At 53.6% G+C, this 18,834-nt stretch overlaps 1 protein-coding gene across 2 annotated transcripts in view; it reads left to right on the top strand.

The window, feature by feature from the left end:
• SLC9A8 (solute carrier family 9 member A8) overlaps window positions 1-17,447 on the top strand; it is a 70,381-nt gene extending 52,934 nt beyond the window's left edge. For both annotated transcript variants that reach the window (XM_042930701.1, XM_042930700.1), the window contains 6 exons: window positions 2,504-2,620; window positions 4,800-4,882; window positions 7,459-7,570; window positions 10,529-10,749; window positions 11,696-11,842; window positions 12,774-17,447. In XM_042930701.1, coding sequence (XP_042786635.1) covers window positions 2,504-2,620; window positions 4,800-4,882; window positions 7,459-7,570; window positions 10,529-10,749; window positions 11,696-11,842; window positions 12,774-12,881 — 788 coding nt within the window. In that variant the 3' untranslated portion in view covers window positions 12,882-17,447. The remainder of the gene's footprint in view (window positions 1-2,503; window positions 2,621-4,799; window positions 4,883-7,458; window positions 7,571-10,528; window positions 10,750-11,695; window positions 11,843-12,773) is intronic.
• The last annotated feature ends 1,387 nt before the right edge of the window (window positions 17,448-18,834 follow it).

Raw genomic sequence — 18,834 nt, 5'->3', positions numbered from 1 at the left:
AAAGTTGTTAATATTTGAGTCGGTTGTCGTCATTAGAAGCTGGGAGATTTCCCATAAGAAACAGATTTCTGGCATTTCTCAAAAAGCCAGAAGGGAGACTGGTCAGCACTTAGGCCCCCCACCCACAGGGCTGCCATCAGAACTTTGTAGGTGGGCTTGTGTCTTCTTCGCCCATGTGCTGGTCACCCTTTTTTAATTTTTATTTTTATTGTCTGGCCCCTAGAGATTCTGTTTCCAAACCCTGGCCTAGGGCGCCAGACTGAGCAAGCCAGCCAGACCCCTTCTGGGCTATGCTTGTCCCCTTGCTGCAGAGCGCTGAGGCAGGACGGGCCCGAGGGTGGGCAGGAAAGGTCCCTGGGGCTCTGGCAGCGGGTGCCAGCATTAAGTCCCAAGGCAGCTCCCACATTCTGCTGTCACGTCTGACTTCCCAGAGCCTTTGGCTTTCTTGGAGTTGTCATTTAATGTTGGGACTCCAGTGAGTGGTGATGACCTCTGTGGGTGGGACAACAATGCCGGTGGAAGCCCACTCGTGTCACAACCCAAACGTGACTCAGGCTCCTCTGGGGCTGACCTTTACTTCAAGGTGAGCACTGCAAGGTCTCAGCTTTGCCAGTGAGTTGATAACCCTTCTCGAAGCAGACTGGTGAAACAAAACCCCTTGGAAGCCCAGAAGCTAGGAACTTTTGCCGCTGGACTGTGATGCTAAGGCTCAAGTCCGTAAAAACTGAAGTGTGTCTGTGCCTCTGTTCGTGATTGAGCCTCAGTTTTCTCATCTGGACATTGGGACTGACAGCACCCACTCATGGAACCATCAGGGGCTAGTGAGGACAAGCCATGTACAGTGCCCGTCACAGGACCAGGGCTGAACAGGTGTGGGCAGTCTCGCAGCTGTTCAGTGGAGTCCCACACCCAGCCTCTGGTCTCTCCCCTTTTTCACGTTGCTTTGCCTTCACTGTTTTGTTGCAGCGTCAGAAAGGGTCAGCAGTCTGGAAGGTCACCTGCAGGAGCGGACTGGGACAACAGCTGGAGGCTTTCTTGTGTGTGTCTTATCTAGCGGAGCAGTGGTTCAGAGCGACTCTTGACCTGCAGAGTCCTCTCGGTGCCCTTGAGGAGCAAGGAAAGCTGTCGCCCGTCCTCCCCTTTCCCTGTCCCATCTTGCCAGGTGTGCCTTATGGGAAACATTGCTGGAATTTTCCTGCCCAGCCTCCTCTGTAGGAAAGAATGAAAGAGCAAAGGAATTTGCTGTTTCCCAAGAGAACTGGGAAATAACCTGGCTCTGCCGCGGCTCTCCCTCAGGCCAGCAGTGCCTGGTGTGCCGCACACAGAGGGGGCCTGCCTGTATTTGGAGGTATTGTTTAGACCACAGGCTGAGCCCTTGAAATGTCTCCGATGCAGTTCTGTGATCACCCTTTTCCAAATGGGGAGTCAGCCAGTAATCCCTGTCTGTCTACAGAGTGGCAGGACTGAGTTAAAATTTTGCGTATAAATTTTGACTTGTAATTCATACATTTGGGCACCTTATTTAATGCCTTTGTAAAAACCTCAGCTTCCTTACATGAAGACGAGACCCCCTTTCTGCTGCGGAGGCAGAGGGCAGCACTGAGAGGTAACCCAAGCACAGAGCTTGGGGAGTAGTGAGGGGCAGTGGGCAGATGCAGAGATCAGTCCTGAGTGACCAGTAGAAGGGGTGGACTGTCTTGTGGAACTTTAGACAAAGGACACAGGGGCGCCTGGGTGGCTCAGTTGGCTGAGCGTCCAACTTCAGCTCAGATCATGATCGCACGGTTCGTGTGTTCGAGCCCGTGTCGGGCTCTGTGCTGACAGCTTGGAGCCTGGAGCCTGCTTCGGATTCTGTGTGTCTCTCTCTCGCTCTCTGCCCCTCTCCCACCCACACTCTGTCTCTGTCAAAAATGAATAAATGTTCAAAAAAAAATTTTTTTTAAGAAAAGACACATAGCCTTTTATTGTCATTCTTCTCTGTTTATATTATAGGAGTAACTCCTGGTGATTATGGGAAAATTAAAAATTAAATAAAAATCCACCCATTCTCCACATCCATTCTCGTGCTCCCTTTCTTCCCCAAGAGTGGTTCACCTGCACCCCTTCTCTCCATGGGTGATGCAGACAGCTCACGCCTGTTCGGCCCTGGTCCTGTGATGGGCACTGTACGTGGCTTGTCCCCGTTCCCCTCTGACAGCTCCATGAGTGGGTGGTGTTAATCCCAGTGTCCAGATGAGAAAACTGGGGCTTGGAGAGGGGAAGAAGCTTGGCCTGAGGTCACCCAGCCTCGGGAAGGAAGCTGCTGGAGAGGGGGGCCTTTAGCATTTCTCTACAGCCTCTGGGAGGCCCCAGCTATTCTATTTTTTGCCTTTTTTTTTTTTCTGAAAACACGTAATCCCAGAGGGTCCAGTGACTTGTAGAAAAGTGTGATATTGTTTGCGTATCACGTAGCAGGTGCTTTTCTGCTCTCCTCATGTCTGCTTGCCTCTTGCTCCCTCGCTAGGCATCATGGCCATCCTGTTCTCGGGCATTGTGATGTCCCACTACACGCACCATAACCTGTCCCCGGTCACCCAGATCCTCATGCAGCAAACCCTGCGGACCGTGGCCTTCCTGTGCGGTGAGTTCTGCTCTGTGTGGTTCTGCGCAGGCCTGCCCACAGCTCACTGCTCTGCCACACCCTGATGCAGGAGGCCTCAGATTCTCCCTCTCGGGAGAGACAGCAGAATTCCTCAGAGCCACATACTGCGCTCCCTTATCTTTTGTTTGTTACCCTGGCTTTCAGATTCCATAATGTAAACCTAACTCCTGAGAACTTTCTGGAACATTTGATGGCCTACAATTTTAAGACTAAAAATAATGAGACGCATATGTTTGTAATGTTTCAAAGTGACAGTCCCAAAAATGTGTTCCTTGGCACTGGCATTGGTGAGGGTTAGGTGGGACGAGACTTCCCAGTCCGACAAGAGTCTGGAAAATCCTGGGGAAAATACAGTTTCAGCTTGTGAGCTGCAGGAGCATCTTGAGTTACTGAGGAGGGGGGTGGGGAGTATAGTTAGAGCATTTCCCCAACCTGTCCACAGGCCCCTTTTCCGCTAGAGCGGCTTGAAGGACATGATCCGGGAGCTGGCACACTGATGCTCTGTTGGGCGGGGCCCGCTGTGAGGACTGTTTCTGTCAGACAGTTTCAGTGTGAGCTCTTGCTCCCCCACACTCTGTACCTCCCTGCCTCCTCCCTGGTTAAGAGCTGGCAGCAAAGGACGCACGCTCACACGGTCCCTCCCCTCCGGCTTCCCGGGTGGCAGGGCCCTGGCATCATCGCCAGCATCTGCCTGGCGCTGCGGCGGGGTTCCTCTCATTTCCAAGCACAGGCGCCACACCGTCACGTGCTGGGAGGCAGGGCCAGGCCGTGCAGAGGCTTCCTTCTGCAGCCCAGGGGGTTCACATGCCCAGAGGTCAGATGACCTGCCCGCGGTTAAGAATTGATTCTGGAATCCAGGTCTGTCTCTTCCTGGTCCGGGGGGGCTCTTTTTTCCACAACGTCCGACTCACAAAGTCCTAGCCAGGGACGCTGAGCCTGACTCTCACAGTTAAAGTAATATAAAGCAAAACACCCATCTATTTTGTACCCATCGGACTGGCACGCCTTTGGTTTGCTAATACCCACTTCTACCGTGGGCATATGGAACGCAGGCCCCACTGACAGGCGTGGGCACTGATGCCATCTTCTGGGTTTCAGAGCCGTATGCTCTTTGACCCAGCAGTGCTCCCATCAGGAATTTAGCCTGGACATTTGTCATAACTGGTAACAGCAGAAACAGAAACAGCTTAAGTATCTATTGGTGGAGGCTTTGTGAAATGAGCCGTGACATACCGATATAATGGAATGTGTGCTGCCAGGGAAAAGCGTAACATAGATCTGAGTAGGTTCTAAATGAGCTTATTTGGAAAGATCACAAAAATGTTTATTAGATAAGAAAAAAATTCAGGGAGAAGGGTGGGAGCAGCTTGTGCACTTGCTTTAAAAAGAGACACGTTTGGAGGAAAAACGTGGCTGAAATGTTTTAAAACAGCCTCTGTTGTAGGATGTTCAGCTATTTTAAAATGCAGTCTTTGTCTCCCTGATTATTAGACTATTCTGGGGGACACCACAGGTTGAGCAGGGAGACTAGTGCTGGAAATTCATACGATGCTTTTTCTTGGGATATACAAGTGCCTGCTTGCACAGACAGTAGGTGTCAGACTCTTTCTGACTTGAGGGGTGAAGCCAAGAGTTGGAAATACCCTCCTTGCTGCAGACCCTGCGGGCCTAAGCCATCTTCCCAACCCTGTGGCGGCATTAACTACGCGAGGTCGAGCATTTAGCTCAGTCCGCCCCGGCAAGGAAGTCGGCAGAGGGCCCTTGCCACATTAGTTATGTGGTGTCTGCGGCCATTTGCTCCGAATTTTTGCCGCTCTGCTGTAGTCGTGATCCTTGCTAATCACAGTGTTCGACAAATAGACAAGTTCGTGTGTTCATCATCTTCCCGGGCGGGAGAGTATTGATTTGCATGCGTTTGACAGTTGACCCACTGCCTGGGGAGATTCTGAACAAGCGCGGGTTGTGTGTGTGAGAGGGAAGAACGGAAGACGCCAGGCACACGTTCCACCAGGATCTCGGCCGTGGCATTTTCCAAAAAATAAGCAGAGTGTTACAGCGGACTCTCACTCGCCGTGAAATGTTTGCTTGCTTAACAATTTAGTACTGTGTTAGAAGAAAATAGTTGGGGCTGAATAATCCATTCTTTGGTTTGTTTCAGAAACATGTGTGTTTGCATTTCTTGGCCTGTCCATTTTTAGTTTCCCTCACAAGTTTGAAATTTCCTTTGTCATCTGGTGCATAGTAAGTATTTTCCTTGTTTTTTATTTAATTACTTATTTGTAGATCAATAGCCACATGTTCTGGATTCATTTATGTAACTGTTAACTGTTCAAGGTCAACAGCTACATAGACACTCTTCTGTTTAAAGTTTCTTTTGTTAAAAAATCACAAACATACAATAACAGGAAAAGGGATGGAATTAAGTGAATGAATATCCCTGGGAATGAATTTTTACTTCTTTTTAAATTTTAAACGGCCTTGAATTTATGGTATTGTCTAAAAAGTAAAAGTTTATCTGTTTTCTCTGGTGGTAAAAGCAGATCTCAGAATTGGAACACATAATTGACCATAACCATGTAAAAACATCATGCATAGAAACAAAAACCATGTTAAAAGATATAGCTCAATGTTCACGGTGGTTATAGAATTGGGGATGATTTTCTTTTCTGCTTTTTCTGGATAATTTATAACGCATATATTTACTTATTACTGTAATTTTCTTCCAATGTGTCCATTTTGGAACGTGACCTTGGACACTTGTATGAAGTAAAGATTACCAGGCCCTTACCTCCCCGGAGGTTCACCCAGAACAGTCATCCCAGGTGATTCTTACGATTCAGAAGGTTTGGGAAACTTATCAGTGGACTCGAGGCGGCGGGAGGAGACAAATTAAAATATACCTTTAAAAAGGGAAAAGAAAAGTTTAATCATTCACAGTAGAATAAAATCTTTTGGAGAATGGAGTGGGGGAGAATAAATGTTTAGCATTTAAAACAAAGGTCCAGCTCCCTCGGGCGTCTGATGGAAGTGACATGAATGGCTTCTAACATGTGGGCATTTAGCCTGGCGCTCCCAGGCCTGCCTTCCCTTGGTGTGAGCTCACCTCCCATAGGCCCGCCTGCTGATTCATACTGTAATCCCTAATTTCATCTTTGTTGTCCTTTTAGATCCACTGTTAATTTAAGACATGTGAGAACACACCTTGTTGTTGCTGAATTATCATAATTCATCTTCAGTTCGCTTTTATTACCAATGCCACTTAACAAAACCCAGCTGTTGAGAGGCAGGCTTTTTTTTAGCACTTTCACCTACCGTGTGCAAACCAGTGAGGCCTACCTGTTTGGCATGGGGGGAAACTGAGGCACAGAGAAGCTAAAGAACCCTGAGGAAAAGTGTTTCTCCTTGCAGCAAGAGCCCTTTGCTTTTGTCACTGTTATGTGTCCTCCGAACTCAGGTTTCAGGACAGAGAGAACAGCAGCAAGAGCCATTTACAGAAAGTATAGCAGCCTTCAGTGTGGTCCCTGGGTAAAAGGGGCCACATGTGGTCAAACCCGAAACCCAAGTGCGGGAACGAAAGATCAGATTTCAGTGGGTGAAACGAGATGGCTCTCTCAGCCGTGGGCTGCGAGCCAAGGGAAAAAGGGAAGGTGCTCCGGAGGGGGAGCTGGGGCTCCCCCACCGTTGCCGGAGGCTTCCCCGTGCTATTCAGACGGGTCACCTTCCGCTCACTCAGTGGTCAGGGGCACGGGCTGTCGGGGCTGACCAGGTTTGGGACATGGCTCCACAACGTCCTGCCTGGGTCAGCTTGGACCTGTTACTTAACTTCTCTGTCTCTGCTTACTCCTGAAATGGACACAGTAATACCTGCTTCATAAGCATATTGCAGGGATCTAAACTGAACAGGATAGAATGCATAGAAAATGCTTAGCACAGTGTCTGACATAGAAATGTTACATGATTGGGAGCCATTGTTATTAACTCGGCCATCCGAGGCACACGGTCCAAAGCAGGCTGTTTGTGCTTGTTAAAAGAATAAACTTAGAGTCTACCGAATGTACACGTGTGTATCGTACGTATGCTATTTTAAGTTAGTTTAGTGAGAACCAAGATGAAAACAAAGAGAGCAAATTAATAGTAGTGCTAGGTATCCACTTAGAAAAGATTTCAACCTTATCTAAAGCTGTATTTTGTTAAGACCGACTCTGGAGATGGTTAGGAGCCAAAAGCCATGGCAAGCAACTGACCAGACAGGGTGTGTGTGACCTCCTTCTAGAACATACCTACACATTCCTTTTTCTTGGAGAGCAGCATTTACGAGAAGCATTACATGGGCCCTTCTCAGTGATCACTCCTTTCCCTGAGGAGTGGGGCACCCACGGGAGGGTGAGGAGCACCTTGTCTGTCCCTCCAGAGCTAGCCCATTGGGAATGATTAGCGCAGGCCCGTCCCATGGCGGAGCACCTTGGGGGGAGTGAGATTGCCCCTAAATTAATCTCTGGATAGTTTGGCATGGCCTCTTGCCATTCAGCTTTGTTCTGCTCTCGTAACGAAAGCCGGCTTTGATGCCTTGTTAGTCGTCTCTTTCTGGCTACGGAAACGTAACGTACAAAGTGCTACCCTTTCCCAGACTCCTAGACACTGGCGTCTAGAGCGGCACGCCCCAGCTGGGTCTCTGCCTAGCACTGTCATTCATGTCTCTCATGGCCAAGGGGAAGGCTGTGTTTATTACGGGCGTGTCACAAGATCTGTGTTAGCTTCAACAAGCTTAAACTTGGAAGACCAGAGGTTTCTGAGACTTAGTTGGTTGTTATTCACAGGTACTTGTACTGTTTGCCAGAGCGGTGAACATTTTCCCTCTTTCCTACCTCCTGAATTTCTTCCGTGATCATAAAATCACACCGAAGATGATGTTCATCATGTGGTTTAGTGGTAAGTCCAATGCTGAATGAACAGTGGAAGGAAAATACGTCGTATAAAGGCACACGTCGTGTAGAGAGAGCCCTTTGACGATGAGCAGGCCTCAGAAGGCAAAAACCATACGAGCTCCCGCTTAACAAGCACCTACTGTAACCCAGGCCCCGGGCGAGTCCCTTGCAGACAGGACCCCTCACAGCCTCGGTGCCATGAGTAAATGGGTAGAGTGCACATCTCCTCCACACGTGAGGAGGCTCAGGCTCGAGGGCAAAGGACTTGAGTCGGGGGACGACAGGAGGCAGAGCCAGCATTTCCTGTCTCTCTGTCCCTGCTCCTCTGGACAGACAGGGCCGCCCGGGTGAGATTCGAGGCGCAGCTCTCACCAGCCTGCAAGTAACGAAGGGCTCAAAATAAAAAAGTTTGTTTAAACTTTTTTGCCAGTACAGGCTGGGTTTGGATATTTTTTTAATTTAGTCACTGAGTTCTGAGAGTCGATTGGAACATTTTAGTTTCTGTGCAAATTCCTCTACCTTTTAAAGGATGGGAATGATTTCCTATTTGGTACCTAATGAACTGGCTCCTTAGGCATCTTTAAATTTGTTTTTGAGCAATATGTCCAGCTCTTTGTACTTTCTTATTTAAATAATATAATTTAAATATTCCACGTGGGTCAGGGTATAGCAACATGCCTTATAAGCTGTTCTCTACTCAACAGCATTATCTATAATTCCTCACAGATTTCTCTCCTCTTTCAAAAGGCCTTGTTTAAAATATTTATGTGTGTCTGTGCGAGGTATGTATGTATGCAGAGCGAGAGAAACTTTTTTCTCGATCTTTCTTGCCAGTGAGAAAAAAGTTTTTGTAAAGTAGTTGATTTCAAAGAACATCTAAGAGATGTTGTATCAGATATTTTACATGTTACGTGAGCTTCGTGGGAGAGGGGCGCAGGCTAAGAGACCTCTGTGGGCACGGGGCGTGCTGCTTTAAACAGTGAGGGCTGTTGGCCCCAGCGGTTTTCTGAGCCCCCTCCCCACAGATTTTCACCCTCTCTTTGCTGGATCCTCAACCTCTGTCTCTACTGAAGCATCATCATTGAAACTCTTGAAGATTCTTCTCTTTGCCTCTAAAAACCCAGCAACTTCAACCCAGATCCCTCCCACACACCCCCTCCAGCTGCTTCCCGTCTCCCATCACAGCCAGACCTCTTTAAGCGGGCTGTCCTCACCTGTTTGCTTCACTCTGTCACCCCCTGTTCACGGGGCTGAACTTGGCCTTGCCCAGGTCACCAGCGACCTTCTGCAGCCAGACCTGGTGGGCCCTGGGTAGCCCTGGTCCAGCCCAGCTCCATGGCTTTGAGCTCCTTCTTCCCACCGACCTGCTTTCTGCCCGGAGACCCTCTTCCCTGGGCCTCCGGGCCATGCTCCTGGTTGCCCTCTTTTCCCTTTGGGGTCTCTGCAGTTTCCCTCCCCTCCTTTACAGACCCCTCAGTATTGGCTTCCTCAGGATTCAGCCGCAGACCCGCTGCTGCTCTTGTGTTCCCACAGGCCCGCTCATCCTGCGGCAGTTCCCATACTCCCAGAGCTGTTTGCGCTTAGATCCTGACTCCTGCGTCTAAATCCTCCTTCAATGCTTTGGAGACACTGCGATCTCATTGTCTAGGACTGAACTTACCTTTCTGCCCAACCTGCTGCTTTTCCAGCATCCCCTTTCCATGGAAAACAATAATGTGTATTACAACAAACGTGTGGCTAACTCAGTGTTTGCTGTGTCTGCACCTGTCCTGTTCCAAGACATTTTATCCTCAGGCCACCAGCCTGGCAGGCCCTGTTTTTATCCCGTGTGACAGGTTGAGAGGTTGAGTTGAGTCTCTCGCTTTAACCTGAGAGGCCTGGGGGAAAGCGGGGCATTAGGGGGTAAATCCAGGAGCTAGACTCCAGACCCTGTGCCTGGACCACTCCTAGGACGCCCCACCATCGTCCGTGCCCTTCTCTTCCTCGGCCACCCCACCTCCCGCTCGCCCCTGTGGCCTGTTGCTTCCACTCTCCATGTCTCTCTTAATGCCATCCCCCTGCTGTGTCCCCGTCTTGGGTCTACACTGCTCCTGTGGTCACACCCCCATCATGCTGTGATGCTCCAGCCTCCGTGTCCGGACCAGATCCTTCACTGTGTGCCCCCCCCATTCCCCCCTTCTTCTGGCACTCACCATCTCACGGGTCCTTGTCTGAGGTCTCCCCTCCCCGGGACCTCCCCTCTCTGGCACCAGGCAAGCCAGGAATTTTGCCGGGAAGTGCTGTTTTCAGTGCAGCCCTTCAGCCCAGCTAGCAGCCTTGCGGGGGACCACACCAGGAAGGAAGAAGGGAAGAGTTCATGAAGCAGTTCCCAGCAGCCTCTGGCCAGCAGCAGAGCAGCCCCGAGCCTGTCAGGAGCTGCGCAAGGGCAGCATCTTCAGGAACCAGGGGCCGCTGGCCAAATTGCCTTCTTTGTGTGGCCCCGGGAGGACATGTCTTTCTCAGTCTCAGTTCCACATCTATCTAACTATCTATCTATCTATCTATCTATCTATCGTGAAGAAATGGAGGACCAGCTTTACCGGCTCTCCTGTGAAGTCCAGCGAGATTGTGTGCGCAGAGCCCTTAGCACAGGGCCTGGCACACACACGGGGAGTGTGAGCCCTAGGCTGGATAATTCTCCCGCATGCACATCTGGGGCTTCGTGGCCCGGACAGGTCACCTCCTGTGAGCTGCTCGGCCGTCCTGTGAGGTGGGAGTGGCATGAGCTCAGGTCCCACTTCTCTGCAGCCTGCTCTCCTCACACCCCTGAGCCTCACGGGAGGACCTCGCACTCGGCAGTGGGGTGCGTTAGAATGTGCGGCCGGCCTGAAACAGGGCCGTGCCCGGATTGCCAGGGCGCCCGGTCGGTGACGCAGCTCCCTCCTCCCTGTGCATCCCCTCTGACCCCCTCCCCTGCCCCCAGGCCTGCGGGGGGCCATCCCCTACGCGCTGAGCCTGCACCTGGACCTGGAGCCCATGGAGAAGCGGCAGCTCATCGGCACCACCACCATCATCATCGTGCTCTTCACCATCCTGCTGCTGGGCGGCAGCACCATGCCCCTCATCCGCCTCATGGACATCGAGGACGCCAAGGCGCGCCGCCGGAACAAGAAGGACGTCAACCTCAGCAAGACAGAGAAGATGGTGAGTGCCGCGTGGGCCCGGGTCGGGGGCAGGGGCTTGGCCTGCACCGTAGCTGGGAAAGGGGGAAACGAGACACGATTTGAGGACCTGAGCACCTACGCACGCACGCAGAACCAGAATTCTGAGGGGGAGCCTGGGGGGCCCAGCGTTTTGTGGATTCCCAAGCCCTCCCGGTGATGCTGATGCGGCCGGAGTTTGAGAACCACCGCATCCACGTGCCCTCCACGCCCCTCCCCCCTCCTGCACCCGCACCACCGCCCGGGCCCGCCAGCGGAGGCCACGTGGCTGTGGCTTCAGAGCCAGTCCTCCAGCAGAGCAGCAGATGCTACGTTCACACTCTGGTGGCCTTTGGTCATCCCTGCGGAGGGCGGGCCTGGCCTGGGCCCGGGGCCTGGAGCGGTGCTGACCTAGATCCAGTGACCTGACACCGCCTCCCCCTCCAGACCGGCCCTGCCACGCTACTTGTTCTCCTTGCCCTCCGGCTCCCACCAGGACCGTTCCCCGCCCCCCACGCTGACCAGGAGACGCCGGCCCAGGGCAGAACCACAGCTGGTGCAGCTACGGGCAGAAATGACGAAAGAGCCTCCCTTGTTCCGTTTTCTGGGAATGAAATAACCTAGGTGGCAGTTCCCAGTCCTGCCTGCACATTAGAATCACCCTGGAAAGCTTACAGACCAAACCCCAGCCCACACATAAATTCTGGTTTATTCGTAATTCAGGTTTATCCCTGGGTATCCATCGTGTTTTCACAAACCTTTCCGCCTCCCCGTGGGCTCCCAGGAGGCGCTTTGCTGGCCACAGACACCCCGCACTGATGCGAAAGCACAGTTAGGGCTGGGGACACTGGTGGCCGGAAGCGAAGGGCCGCTGGATGGGCCGGGTGGTGTGGGGCCCCCCAGGAAGACGCCCGCTGATGACCCTCAGACCGCCTCCCCTCCCCCCGCAGGGCAACACCATCGAGTCGGAGCACTTGTCGGAGCTCACAGAGGAGGAGTATGAAGCCCACTACATCAGGCGGCAGGACCTCAAAGGCTTCGTGTGGCTGGACGCCAAGTACCTGAACCCCTTTTTCACGCGGCGGCTAACTCAGGAGGTGGGACACTGGCCCGCGCCCCCCAGCTGAGGGTCCCTCCCCTTCCTCCCTCAGGACCTGCCGCGGCCAGGAGCAGGTGGGCAGCGGGGAGCCGGCCGGGCCAGCTCCCCCCTACTCGGCCCTCCCCAGGCCGGCAGCTGGATACGCTGTGGAACTCAGCATCTGCTGTTTTTCCTTCACTGCCATTTTTAGCGCTAGTTTAATAATAGACTCGTCAACAGTTTGGTTTTCCTGGATGATAGACTCAGGACGTTGATCGGCTACTGAGTCTGAGCTGAAAATTTCAAACATGCGGGGCCTCGGGCATTGGCTTAGGGCTCTTGTCCATCCCCCTGGGCACAGCTGTCCTCTGGGTGACAGTGACACAGTCTCCTGGGGACCGGCTTGGGCCTGCTTTGCCGAAACTGCCATCCGGCCCCACCTTGTTTCTGAGCCACTTTCCCTCGCCGGCGGTCATGATCGCCGTCAGCGTGGGAGCTCTTGCCGAGCCGGGTGTTGCGCCAGACGTTAATCATCGTAGCTGCGTTTCAGCCTCCCGACATCTTGTGTCGTGGCTGCAGCTGCTCTTTGACTGGACGCTGGGGAGACTGAGGCCTAGAGAGGTGAACTAACCACCCGGGGTCACACAGCTAACACATGGCAGAGGTGGAAGCAGAGCCCCAGTGTGTCTGATTCCAGAAGCCATGTTTTTCAACATCACGCCATCCTGCCGCCTACTCCGGCTTCTGAGTGACACCCCCTGTTATCTTACCCCTACAGAGAAAAATCCCAGCTTCAGTTAGTCCGTTAAGACTTTGAAATTGCCCGTGGCCATGTACCCTGCCTCCCTGAGGTATAAAGCAGCCCCCCCCCCCCGCCCCGCCTTCCTCAGCCCTAACCCTGACCTGACCCAGACCCACTGATGAGGGCTTGGCTGTGTCTTCTGCCCCAGGACCTCCACCACGGACGTATCCAGATGAAAACCCTCACCAACAAGTGGTACGAGGAGGTGCGCCAGGGCCCCTCTGGCTCTGAAGACGACGAGCAGGAGCTGCTGTGATGGAGCAGGGCGCCCCGTCGGGCCCCCCCCCACGGCTCCCGGGACAGACACTCCGCGAAGGCCCCCGGTGCTGCTTGCATCGGGCGGCCTCCTCAGGGCAGATGGAGGCGGGGTGAAGCAAAGGCCACGGTCCTTTTAAACCCGGCTAAACCCGGCGTCCCCGGCCCTCGGAGCCAGCCGTCTGCTTCGGAAACAGTCATCCCCCCAGGCCTCACTGAGCCGGACCTCTGCTCGCCGTGTTGCTTCTCAGCTCGCAGATCAGAGGGACCACGTGTCCAGGTAAATTCTCCTCTTCTGCACCCAGGGCGAGTAGTCCTCCGCCGAGCTGCGGCGCGTGAGGAGAGAAATGGCGCTGCGGAGCCCGGCCGTGACCGGGGCGGCCAGGGGAGCGCCGGCTCGCAGCTTCCGCCGTTCCCAGCCACGGCCTTCGTCCCGGGAGCGCCTGCTGAGGCCGGGATGGGTGTCTGTTCTGGCGGGGCGAGGAGCCAGCCGTTTCCCCTTGGTCATCGAGGTGCCTCCGGCCTCAGCAGCAGCAATTCTGACTTAAGCGCTGGGCTCCGAAATCTGGAAAATGTCACACTCCCCTCTGTGATGTTGCTTGCACTCCTTGAGAAAGAAAAACCGAGTGACAAACTTCATTACCTCTGATTGGGCCCTCGCGGGCCGTCTCCCTGTGTGGCAGGCAGTAGCTGCCCTTCTCTGGGAATACGGTGAATGTTCACGCCGGTGCGGAGCAGGGGCACGTGGGCCCTTCTCTAAAGCCCCATTGGAAGCTTGGGTTTTGGGGTGAGGAAGCCTAGTCTGTGGGGTCAGAGCGCCCTCTGGAGGGAGAGGCTAGCGTTACAGGGCTTATGCAGGCCGGCATCTGCTGTCTTCTAATTGAGCTTAAATTCATGCACTTTTACGAAGTAGTGAGAGCCTAGCAGTTACCTCCCTCACTCGGTGGACCTTATTGTCCATAGGCCCCATTTCCTGGGCTCCACGCAGTCTGCCCACTGTTTACCTGCTACCCCCTCCTTCCCTCTCCCAGTTCTTTTCCATCTTGGGTCCCAGCTCGCCCAAGAACTGGAGCAGGGGCCAGAGCGGCAGCCCCCTGCGCTCCTCCCTGCTGCCCCCACCCGGGACTCGCCCCCGTGCACACCCCCTGCCCTGTCCCCGTGGTCCCGGCCCCTGGGCCGTCTAGCAGGGGGAGCCGCCCATCGTGTCCAGATGAAGCGGTCACTGACTTTCACATCCGCGCCTCACAGCTGCTAGCCTTCACCCATCTGTGGGCCGGTGGCAAATCCCCTATGTGGCTCAGGGTCCCTGCCTTGGGACTCGGCACCCTCTGGCATGGCTTGCTTCATCACGTGCGTTCCTTGGTTCTCTGTGGGGACACCGTGGGCCAGCACGGACCCTGGGCTGGCAGCACGTATGTTTCCATCTCTTCTGCCTCAGGCGGCAGGGCTCTGGACGTTAGCAAGGACTGAACTCGGCAGGTCTCTGCTGCCCAGACCCCTTCCCCTTTCCCGAAAGAGTGAGGCCTGTCAGGCTGGAAGCATATGGTTTCCTTTCTATGCGTGAAAAGTAAATCTGTACTTGATAGGGTTAAAATATGGCCACTTCTCTTTTTGTAATCTCCTACTTTAACCCCTTAATTTAAGCCAAACAGGAGCATTTTACTCCGCCTCATACCTTCCCTGGAGGAGTAATGCCATCGTAATTCTGGCCTCCATCATGTCCTACTTGCTTTTAGGGGAAGAGTAAAAGAAGAGGTCAAAGAGGGAGGGGACCTTGTCCACCCCTGGAGGGAGGTGGGCAGGGATCCCCGACTAGAGTGTTCTCTCATTCCCAAACCCATAAGTAATCTTTCTTCCTTGAAATTCAGGGTGTGATCTCAGAAGTGCAACTTGCATTGCAAACTCAATAGTTTACCAGAAAATTTAGTGGGGAGGGGGCTGTGAGTTCATAGATAATAGCAGTGAAAACAGGATCTCCTCGATTCAGACTGCCCCTGGTCACCAGGTCCCATCTGGCCTCCCGCTTTTAGCTGAGACCTGAAAACGACACTGAAGTAGAGAAGGGTCCCCGGGGTGGAAAGTCCCCAGGGCCTGGCTCAGTGGGCAGGGGGCACCTTTCCTGGCAGTTACCAGCACCAGCATGGGTCTCCTGTGATGGGTCTTCTGCCCCCCGCTGGCTAAGGGAGGTTTGGCAGGCTGGAGAGCATTCCCACGAGGACAGGTGTGTGCCCTATGTAGGAGATGGGTTTTCCCATCCATATCATGGAGATGGGTTTTCCTGGTGGATTTTTAAAAGTGTCTTTGCCTGAGAATCAGAAATGTGCTGTTGGCTACCTTTAGCGTACCTAATAATTCTACTATTGGGGGCAGTAAATGCCTAGTCGATTAAAAAAAATATCCAGCATAACTCCAATTTCCCACAAATTTACTTCGTTCTGGGTCTAAGCCGTGGGACAGGGAAGCCACAGCACATAGACAAGGTCACACTTTAGGGTGAGGTGAAGGCTGTAAAGTCAGTGAGGGCCTCTGGGGAAGCTGGCCAGTCAGCTAGTTAGCCAGTGAACTAGAAGGTGCTTGCCTTGGGGAGCCATGTGGCAGCAAGCACCCCCCCACCAAAAGCGCCCCCCCCCCCCCCCACAGCAGGCCTAGCGATTTTGAACTCTTGAAATAAGTCACATGGCCTGTCGTTGTAGGACTCCTGGGAACAACCGTACCCCGAAGCTTGTGGTGTGGGTGTTACGGGGAAAGGAGGCGGCTTGCCCTAGGTCCCCCAGAGATCAAGTTTTGGGCTAGGCTAAGCCAGGGCCAGGCAGGAGGAAGGTGGCTCAGTTCCACAGTGTGGTGCTCACTGAGCCCAGCAGCAGAAGCACAAACCTCCCGCACCCAGGCCAGCTACCTCTCTTCACAGTGGAAATGCTGGCCAGGCCTTGGCTGGTGTAAGGCCAAGGGGCAGGGCCTGGGACACCATAATGTCGGTGATCCCAGAGGACCCTAAGTCAGCCTAGGGGGGGTCCTGGTTTGCCTGCAGATTCCTTTGTGTGCCATGGAATGTGGAGAGATTCGTGAGTGGGGCTCCTCCTCCCCTCGGAACCTATGTCAGAGCTACAGACTTGGCCTCTGGCCTCGGGGGGTCTCGGTTCCACATTCCCACAGGGGCCCGCACATTTGGCAGAGTCCTCAGCGGGGTGGCCACAGCCGGGATCCCACTTCTGCTTTGGTGGGGAGGCTGAGGGTGGGGCAGGGTGGCGGCCAGCTTCTCCTCATCCGAGTTACAGATGTCAAAGGTTCAGGCCTTAGAACTGGTCCCTGATTCAAGTGCAAGGAGGAATCAGCATCAATGATCTGCCATTAATTAGGACTTTAAATGCAAAAAAGAGAGAGAGAGAGAAAAAAGGCACCCTGATCCTCCCCTATTCCCTCCAGAACACGTACCCCTGTTTCTCCTGCTGGTTGACGGTAGGAAACCAAATCTGAACCGTTCCCAAAACAGCAGCCAGAATCATTAAGAAGCTGCTGTATGTACCAGGAACTCCGTCTCCAAAGCCCTAGGCGATACGTCTGAAATGCAAACACCCCTGTGAGAGGAAAGCCTTAAACAGCCAAGTAGCCACCCTGCCTTCCATTTGGGTTCCTGCGATTTCTCACGCAGATGGAGTCAGACATTCAAGAGCTTCTGTTGCTGTTGGCCACGTGACAGAAGAAGGCTGCCTTTATGTTTCCCCTGGGCCGTCCCATCCCACTGCCCACCCCATTTTTTCACTTTCCCGCCCCAGCCAACGTGGTCCCGGAGGGAGAAAACGTACTTGGCCTCTCTCACCGGCGAGTCGGTCTCCCAGGCGGCTCTGCGCGGACGGACGGGCCCGACTGGGGGTGAGAGCACCGCGTGCCCTCAGGAGCAGCTGCAGGAGCCTGGGCCGCGTGACCGGACGGGGAACGTGCAGACGGTTGCTCAGGAGGGAAAGGTCACCCGTCACCTTCGCGAGCCTGTGCTCCCAGGAGCCTGGCAGCCACGTGGAAGAGCCACGTCAGCACGTTCTTGGCGCTCCCTTCTCGAAGCCCCGGCCCTGCTCTGAGGAGCCTTCCCGCTACCGGCCCGGGAAGGCTTGTCACTCGCTTCGGGGCTTTGAGGTTGGTGGCTCACCCGAGGCTTTAATGTTTTCTCCAGCCCAGCCTGTGCCAAGCTTGAGTTGTTCTCAAGGTTAATCAGAAGTTTGAATTCTTTTGAGTAACTTTCTTTGTAAAAACGAAGGAATGTTTACAGTGCTGCTTTTTTATTTGTTTTGAGACTTTGGCGAAGGTCAGGCTTATCCTTTGTCCTACCCCATGCCACGTAAGTCGTAAGAGGTATCTGTCAGGTCCTGGTTCCTGAGAAAGGATTTGCTGCTCCTGTCGATGAGATGGGATGGGGGGGGGGGGGGGGAGGTAGGTCAGAGATGGGGCGCCTGTAGCTGCTCTGCCGGAGCCCCTGCTTCACCTCACTGGACTCTTTAAAGAATTCAGAAGCGGATGGCAAACAGTAATGTCACTGGATACTTATTTAGAAATAAAAACGGACGCTGCTGAATCAGAGCCAGTTCCTGTGTTCGTGTTCAGGTGGCTTCGCAAATACATGGGACTCAGCTGTGTCACCACCTACCAAACTCGGGGGCCAGCAGCAGACGTGTCGCAGACCCGGGCCTGATTCCTGCCCCCAGCCCTTAGCGAGGAGCCCGGAGGCCTAGCCTCCCGCCGGCCCACGGCCGCTTCTCCCCGCGGGGGGGGGCTAGGGACCCATCCTCCCCAGGGCTCCCTGGGCTACCGGTCTCCTGGCGCCTGGGACAGCAGATCAGCCCCGACGGGCCTCTGCCGGGCGGTGAAACCAGGAACACGCGGGTCCGTCCTCCAGGTTCTCGATCCACACACACAGCTGGAGGAGGCTCTGTGGAAGGTGGTGGCGTTAACCTGTGGGAAGCCTGGAGCTTCCGTTCGTTTTTACCCCCTCACCCTTCCAAAAGGCATCCAAAGCTGCTTATGGTAACAGGCTCAGACACAAAACATGTAATAGTGAAAGCAGGCAGGATGGCCTGTCCTGATCCCAGGCACTTCACCAGAGAGTGAAGAATGGTTTTTAACATCTTCAAGTAGTTGAAGAAAAATTCACAAGAATATTTCATGACATGAAAATGATAGGAAATTCAAATTTCAATACCCACATAATAAAGCTTTGCATTTTTTAGTTAAAAATTCATAGGCTGGGAGATGCCTGGGAGGCTCAGTCGGTTGAGCATCCAACTTCGGCTCAGGTCATGACCTCGCAGTTCGTGGGTTCGAGCCCCGTGTCAGGCTCCATGCTGACAGCTCAGAGCCTGGAGCCTCCTTTGGATTCTGTGTCTCCCTCTCTCTGTGCCCCTTCCCCCCGCTTGCACTCTGTCTCTCTTTCTCGCTCAAAAATAAATAAGCATTAAAAAATTTTTTTTTCGGGGCGCCTGAGTGGCTCAGTCGGTTAAGCGTCCGACTTCGGCTCAGGTCACGATCTCACGGTCTGTGAGTTCGAGCCCCGCATCAGGCTCTGGGCTGATGGCTCAGAGCCTGGAGCCTGCTTCCGATTCTGTGTCTCCGTCTCTCTCTGCCCCTCCCCTGTTCATGCTCTGTCTCTGTCTCAAAAATAATAAAATAAACATTAAAAAAAAAAAATTAAAAAAAAATTTTTTTTCATGGGGGTGCCTGGGTGGCTCAGTTTAAGCGTCTGACTTCAGCTCAGGTCATACCTCGTAGTTAATGGGTTCGAGCCCCGCATTGGGCTCTGCTGACAGCTCGGAGCCTGGAGCCTGCTTCAGATTCTGTGCGTCCCTCTCTCTCTGCCTCTTTCCCACTCACACTCTGGCTCTCGTTCTTTCAAGAATAAGTCAACATATAAAAAAAAAATTCATAGAGGGGCACCTGGCTGGCTCAGTCAGTAGAGCATGTGACTCTGG

Source organism: Panthera leo, chromosome A3 (genome assembly GCF_018350215.1).
Source record: "Panthera leo isolate Ple1 chromosome A3, P.leo_Ple1_pat1.1, whole genome shotgun sequence".
Classification (NCBI taxonomy): domain Eukaryota; kingdom Metazoa; phylum Chordata; class Mammalia; order Carnivora; family Felidae; genus Panthera; species Panthera leo.
This window is presented reverse-complemented; position numbering and strand designations above follow the sequence as displayed.